The following is an 8,086-nucleotide window of genomic DNA, read 5'->3' on the forward strand; positions in this document are numbered from 1 at the left end:
CAGCCAAGCTCCCTGTCATGATGATAAAGGACCAAACCTCTGAAACTGTAAGCGAGCCACCCAAATTATAATTATAATCATTATAAGAGTTGCCATGGTCATGGTGTCTTCTCACAGAAATAGAAACCCTAAGACAGTCTGCAAGTATTTTATTGAATATTTTTGCATCGATGTTCATGAGAGTACTTGATCTATAATTCTCTTTCTTTGTTTAGTCTTTTTGTGGTTTGGATATCAGCGTGACTGTGGCCTCATAAATGAATTGAGTGCTGTTCTTTCTGTTTCTACTCTGTGAAATAATTTGAGTATTGTATTCGCTCTTCTTTAAAGGACTGGTAGAATTCTGCAGTTAAACTATCTGGCACTGGACTTTTTTTTTGGTTGGGGGGAGGGGCTTTTAATGATCATTTCTTTCAGATTTTTCAGTCTTGTGGAGTAAAGGTTTTTGACATTTATGACCTAATGATCCTTTGGATTTCCTCAGTGTCTATTGTTATATACCCCTTTTCATTTCTGATTTTGTTCATTTGGATATTTTTCTCTCTACCTTTTAGTTAGTTTGGCTAAGGGTCGTCTGTCTCTCTGATTTTCTCAAAGAACCAACTCTTTGTTTCATCGATTCTTTGTACTGTTTTCTTTCTTTCTACTTTATATATTTCAACACTGAGTTTGATTGTTTCACTCTTTCTATCTCTCTTGGATGTGTCTGTTTCTTTTTACTCTAGAGCCTTCAGATGTGCTATTAAGTCTGTTGTCTGAGAATTCCCTACTTTCTTCCCACAGGCACTTAGTGCTAGAGCTTTCATCCAAGCACCACTTTCATGTGTTTGGTCCATAAGTAGGCGCACTTTGTGCATCTATTTCCATGGAATTCTAGGAAGCCTTTATCTTCTTTCATATTTGTTCCTTGACTCAGTGATAATTCAGTAGAGAATTGTTCAGTTCCATGAATTTGTAGGCTTTCTATTGTTTCTATTGCTGAAATCCGACTTTAATCCATGGTGGTCTGAGCATCTGGCTTAGTGCTTGATTTTCCTCTATTCTCATCTGCACCCCCACTCTCTTTGCTCTCTACCTGTTATCTTTCCACATCCTTAGTGGCTGACGTAGTCTTTATAACTTACAATGCTATGTTTTACTTAAACTTTGTTTAATAAGATGGTATTATTTCAATAATGAAATTGAAATGAACAACTTAAGCCAGCATTTCATTATGCATATTTTCAAACACAATCAGTGTTGAAAATGTTTCTTTTTGGCGACCTTTTGAGACTTGCTTTGCGGCCAAGTATATGATCAGCTTTGGAGAAGGATCGATGAGGTGCTGAGAAGGTATATTCTTTTGTGTTTGGGTGAAATATTCTATAGAAATCTGTTAGGTCCAGTTGAATCATAATATCTGTTAGTTCTGTTATTTATCTGTTTAGTTTCTGTCTAGAAGTCCTGTCCATTGGTGAGAGTGCAGTGTTGAAGTCTAACACTATTAAAGTGTGGAGTTTGTATAATGTGTAATTTAACCTTTAGTAATGTTTATTTTTACAAATATGAGTACCCTTGTATTTGGGTCATAGAGGTTCATAATTGAGATGTCATCCTGGTGGATTTTTCCCTTAATGTGTATGAAATATCATTCTGCATGTATGTCTTAGTTAAGGTTTCTATTGCTGTGAAGAGACATTGTGACCACAGCAACTCTTTTAAAGGAAAACATTTAACTGAGGGGGCAGCTTACAGTTTCAGAGGTGTAGTACATTATCATCATGTCGGGTGGGGGGAATGACACCATGCAGCATGGTGCTGGAGAAGAAGTAGGTACATGTTGATATATAGGAAACAGGAAGTAGACTGAATGCCACAATCAATGAAGCTTGAGCAAAAGAGACCTCAAAACCTGCCACTACAGTGACAAACTTCCTCCAGCAAGGTTACACCTATTTCAACAAGGCCACACCTCCTAATAGTGTCACTCCCTTTGGAGGCCATTGTTTTTCAAATCACCACAATCTCTTTTGATTAATTTTGGTTTAAAGTCTATTTTGTTAGACATTAGGATAGCTATACCAACTTTCTAGTTATGTTCATTTGATTGGAAAATTTGGGCCAATCCTTTATTCTTTGATGTTGAGGAGTGCTTTTTTTTATGCAGCAAAAGGATGGATCCTGTTTTCATATGCATTCTGTTAGCCTTTGTCATTTTATTGGCAAATTGAATATATTAATATTGAGAAATATTCATAACTGATTGTTAATTCCTGTTATTAAGTTGTTGTTACTGGTAGTTGTCATTTATGTGTGTTTTGTGTGTGTGTGGTGTATTTCCCTTCCTTGGGTTTTGCTGATGTGTGATTATCTATTAACTATGTTTGTGTGTGTATAGTTAACTTCTTTTGACTGTAGTTTCCCTTCTAGTACCTTATATAGGGCTATATTTGTGAACATATATTGTTTAAATTTGATATTGTCATGAAATATTGTGTTTTCTCCATCTATGGTGACTGTAAGTTTTGCTGGGTATATTAGTCTGGGCTAGCATCTGTGGTCTCTTAGAATCAAGATATCTGTTCAGGCCCTTCTAGCTTTTAGAGACTCCATTGAGAAGTCAGTGTTATTCTTATAGGTCTGCCTTTATATATTACTTGAACATTTTCCCTTGCAGCTTTTAATATTCTTTCTTTGTTCTCTGTGTTTAGTGTTTTATTATGTCATGTGGGGAATCTCTTTTCTGATCTAATCTGTTTAATGTTCTGTAAAATACTTTTAACTTTATGGGCATGTCCTTATTTAGGTTAGGGAAACTTTCTTCTATGATTTTGTTAAATATATTTTCTTTTTTGAGCTGAGATTCCTTCTTCTATTCCTACTATTCTAGGTTTGATCTTTTCATGGTGTCCCAGATTTCCTTGATGTTCTGTGTTAGGAATTTTTGTGATATGACATTTTTTTTAACCAATGAATCTGTTTCTTCAGGTGTATCTTCAATGCCTGAGTATTCCATTGAATATGCTTGTGTCTGTATTTCCTGAATTTTTTCTATTTGTACTTTCTTTATTGCTTCTATTTCCTGGCATGGGTAGTTTCCTTCACCTCTTTTGATTCTTTAATGGTATTATTTACATTCTTAAAGAGAGTTATTGATTTCCTACGAAATTTTTTTGCCTTTTCCTCAATTTATTTAAGGGAATTTTTCATTACCTTTTTAAGGGCCTCTATTATCTTAATAAAGTTGTTTTTAAGGTAATTTTTTTTTTGTACTTAACCTGACTTGGAATAGTTAGGTCTTGCTGTTGTAGGATAGCTGGGCTCTGGAGTTACCATATTGCTTATTGTATTACTTATTGTTATTGATTGTTTTCTTAAACTAGTATTTACTCATCTGGATTTGGAATGATTAGTTGTAACCCTTGAGTTCTGATTTTGTCTTTGTTGAATGGGTATTTTATTCCTTGGTTTCTGTTTCCTCTTTGGTTTTCTAGTCTTTGTGGGCCTGAATTTCTGGCAGCTAGAGTGACCGCTAGTCTAGTTGGGAATCTCTGTCCAAGTTGGGAATTGGCCTTCTGGTAGTTAGTTTGGCCACTGGTGCAGCAGAATGTCTCTCTTCTTCTGATTGGTGTGGCCTGCACCTGTTTTTCTGACTGTTGCAGCCTATGCCTGAGCTGCTGAAGTCTACTCTAATGGTTTGTCTTGTGCCTGAGTGGCCGAGAGCCTAGTAGGGTTGGAGGCAAGGTCTAGCTCTGGGACCAGAGATGAACTGGAAAGGCTATTTTATCAGAAGATCTTGGAATACAGAATCTAAGGACTGGGCAGATCCACCTACAGGCAGGTCTCTTACTGGTTCTGATTGGTGCGGCCTTCCCCTGATTGGTGGAGGTCTGTTGAGAATAGGGGCAGGGACCAACAGTGAATTTAGTGCTGAACTGAGATGGAGTGGGCCTTAGGAAGGGCACCAGAGAAAGTGAATTGAGGGACAGAGTCAGTTTCACCCGTAGGTGGGGCACTACTTTTTCTGGCTGGTGTGGCCTGTGCCTAAGTGGCGGAAATTCACTGGGGTTGGGAGCCAGGCCCAGCAGAAGAGTCAGGGACTAGCTGGGAAAGCATTGGCCTGGGAAGGGTCCCAGGGGCCAGAATCCAGGGAAGGTTACACTTCTTCTGGCAGGCTGGTCACTCACCAGTTCTGGCTCCTGCAGGTCAGAAGTCCAACAGGGCTGGGAACTAAGGGGCCAACAATGAGCTGGGGTGTTGTGGGCCTAGGGAAGAGACCTGGGGAACAGGGACTATTGGCAATTTTTACAGCTTACATATTCTTGGAGAGGGGAGGCCTTGTGAATCTCATCAGCTTCAGGGACTTCCTGGAGATGTTGTGAGTTGTTTTCTTCTTGTGGCTTTCCCTCCCTGTAAACATGTTGTGTCTTGATGACGACAGAACTCTGAGTTGGAAGGTTTTAATCTCAGGTAAACCCTTCTGCCTTCCTGGAGTCTCTAGAGGGTCCTGGACTCCCTGCATCTGTCTGAGCGCTTGACTTTCCTCTCTTCTCATCTGCCCCCCCCCCCCCCCGCTCCCTTCTCTCTCTGCCTGTTACCTTTGTGCATCTTCAGTGGCTGACATAACTTATACCGCTATGTTTTACTTAAACTTCATTTAATGAGTTGATATTATTTTGGGAATGAAAAACTTACACCAGCATTTTCATATGTTTATTTTCAAGCATAGCCAATGTTGAAAATGTTTCTGTTCCTGCTGGTAGCTTTGTACTACATTTATGTTATAAAAATCCATGTAGCATATCTATCTATTCATCCTTCCACTCATTCACAAATCTATCATCCATTCATCCATCTTCTATCCATCTATGGATCCACGCATCCATTTATCATCTGTACATTATCATCTGTTCATTGATCTAGCTTTCATTCATCATCCATTTTATTTTTATACATATCAAAATAGATCCCATCCATACCGTTTTAACCCAAGTTCAGTCTGGTTTAGCATTGATTTTTATTCTCTTAAAGGAAAATATGCCCTAATTGAAGTACACAAACATTAAGCATTATCTTTGTGGAATTCTTGCAGATACACAGTCCTCTGTCCCCCACAGCCCTGTCAAGCCATTCGCTTCTAAAAAGCTCACCATATCTCTTTCAAAACAGCTCCTGTCCTCCCTCTCTGAATGTAACTACAGTTCTGATTTTCTGATTTTTTCCACATTAAGTTTATTCCCTGCCCTAGCATTTCACATGTAATTTAACAAACAAAATCAGAACAGCATGAACAAGGGTGTTGACAGTTTCTGAGTCCGGGATGGTCAAAACAGGAGACAGCACACGTGCTCATCAACAGGAGGTAACTAGTGACACATTCTTAGGAGGGAGCACTGCTTCCCAGTGAACGGAGGGAGCACTGCTTCCCAGTGAACGGATTAGCACTGATTCCCAGTGAACCGAGGGAGCACTGATTCCCAGTGAACGGAGGGAGCACTGATTCCCAGTGAACAGAGGGAGCACTGATTCCCAGTGAATGGAGGGAGCACCGATTCCCAGTGAATGGATGGAGCATTGTTGGAAGCAACGGCGTGGATGATTCTTAGGGGCCCTTTCTGAGCTACAGCTTACACCAAGGACTACTTACCGTAGTGACCATCTTTCATCTCTTTTTAATCTCCTTTTAATTCTAGTCTAGAATGTTCCTTACAGCAAGCCACACAGAGTACTCACTCCCTCAGGCACACTTTAAGAAATGATGGTTGCTGTGTGGTGCAAGAGAGATCTTAATTCATTTGACACTAGGTTCCTGAGAAACAGCCAACACTGACAGCACCAAAGGACTCTAGCTTAGCCACACCTATCTGCTGACTCCCAGACTCTTCTAGGCTTACAAGTCTGTGGATGTCCACCCTCCTCCAGAGCTGAGTTCATGTTCATTGGTCTCTGCTGAAGATAGACCATTACCAGGAGCTAGACGGTGACATAACATTACCTTCTTGTCATGTTTTGCAGAAAAAAGAACGCGAACTCAAACTAAATAAGTCAACAAACGCTTTTACCACTGGGAAGTTGACTCATCCTCCAAACATCCCAAAGGACCAGCTGCCCGCAGGGAGCGGGAATGCATCTTCCGCTCCCGCCAAACCGGAAGAGAAGACGGCTGAGAGCAAAAAGACCTATAACAGCATCAGCAAGATTGACAAGATGTCCCGGATCGTCTTCCCTATCTTGTTTGGCACTTTTAACTTAGTCTACTGGGCAACGTATTTGAATAGAGAGCCCGTGATAAAAGGGGCCGCTTCTCCAAAATAAGCTAGGGAAGACCCAAACTTCTCGGAAACTACACTCCCAGAGAAATGGAACCGCAGAGAGCCCAAGCCCACAGAGACTGACTGGGCACTCTCTTTCAGGAAGATTTTTGCATGTTTAATAATCTGTACAAATAAGATTGCCTTGATGTTTCTACGTGTAACTTCCGATGTTTCAAAGATGTCCCCTTAATAAATAAGGCAAACAACCTTCTAGAAAAACGGGAGGCAACGACTGACACTCAGATGCTCAGTGCCCTAACATCAATAGTTTACAAACAAGATAAGTCTATTTTTAACTGTTCCAAGTCTATGACGTTTTTCTACTTCGAATGCCATTTCATACCGTTTTTCCCAGCTGACAAACCATTTTCAGGAGCCCCAGTGATGGCTACTTGACAAAGAACAAACATCACGGGGTGCACACTGTCCATGAAGAGCAAACTGTGGACATTTCAGTCCAGCCCTAATTGCCTTTAATACTTCCTGTTCTGAAATTAGTAACATATACTGCATGAAGTGACATTAAGAAATAGAATAAAGCAAACATTTATGCAGACAAATTTAATGAGAAGCACATAGGGTGTTAGATTAGCAGAACAAATATTTCCCCCAGGGGAAAAAAAAGTGAACTGATTCAAAGTTAACTTTGATTTTAGAGGACACTAAATTTATTCCTACAACCCTAACAATGACTAAGAAAGAAAAGAAACTTAAAACCTTAAAGCCACAAGGTCTCGGTCCTTCTCAGCCTCAGCACTCTGTGTCCGTCGTCTCTGGAACGCCAGCTCCTCCTGCTGCTGCTCTAGTGCTGAGAAACCGGACTTGAGTTCTTTTCCGTTTCATTTCCCTGTACATACTTCATGATTGGATTATCGCTCTGTTAGCTTTTGTATATGAATCTTAAATGTTCATTAAAAAAATTTAAACATGAACTGACCTTGTGGGCATCTGTCATTTATATTTCAAACTCGGTGCTTGATGAACTGACTTCCTGAAAAATGGCATAAAATTCTAAGTATGAACTTGCTTGGAGAAAAAAAAACAACAACAAAGAATTAAAGCTTAGTGGGTGATCCCCACTCTTCAAACCTAATCAGGCAGGGGAAGGCTTTGTGAGGATACTTCTTGATATGGCGAGCACAGACAGGTACGGCAGTCTCTCTTCCTACCCCGATCTCTGTGTGTTTCCTTCAGCACGTTTTCCTACAGGCATGATGACCACTGGCCCTGTCTCTACACCCTCCTTCACTCTGTCTCCTCCCTTATGGGCCAGGTGATAGCTTTGCTGTGTTTTGGCTTCGTTCCCTTCTTCCTAGGGTCTGGCCATACACCCTCTCTTATGGGCCCGGAGACTGCTGATCCTAGCTCTGCACCTGCCTTCAGCTGTCCATGAATAGTCTGGCCAAGCAGGGCAATTGGTTCACCCGCTTACTGTTGGAGGGAATATCAGCAGGTTGGAAGGAACACGCTCTGTCCTAGATATGAAACTCCAGAATTCTAAGCGAGGAGTTGTAACCCTCAAGGATATCAAATTGATGATGAAGCCTCTTTATACAAGGTAGGTGCCAAGTGAATACCTCAACTCCCCTTCTTTCTATGTCTTTTTGTACATGCGTGCATGAGTACATATGTGTTCACGTATGCACACACGTTTGTGTGTGCCAGTGCCTGTCTGTGCTCACATGCAGGCAAGATGGTTTCTTTAGTCACATTTTTTGCCTTATTTTTTGAGATAGGTTCTCTCACTCAGCCCGGAGGTCCCCATTTCCAGTAGACTGGCTGATCAGCAAGCC

The 8,086-nt window shown here is 40.7% G+C and overlaps 1 protein-coding gene across 1 annotated transcript in view; it reads left to right on the top strand.

Annotated features, from left to right (window-relative positions):
- Window positions 1-6,294, top strand: part of Gabra5 (gamma-aminobutyric acid type A receptor subunit alpha5) — an 83,916-nt gene extending 77,622 nt beyond the window's left edge. The window contains exon 9 of the mRNA XM_050140339.1: window positions 5,995-6,294. Coding sequence (XP_049996296.1) covers window positions 5,995-6,294 — 300 coding nt within the window. The remainder of the gene's footprint in view (window positions 1-5,994) is intronic.
- The last annotated feature ends 1,792 nt before the right edge of the window (window positions 6,295-8,086 follow it).

Source organism: Alexandromys fortis, unplaced genomic scaffold (genome assembly GCF_014885135.2).
Source record: "Alexandromys fortis isolate MF-2015 unplaced genomic scaffold, M_Fortis_MF-2015_v1.1 scaffold_39, whole genome shotgun sequence".
Lineage (NCBI taxonomy): Eukaryota > Metazoa > Chordata > Mammalia > Rodentia > Cricetidae > Alexandromys > Alexandromys fortis.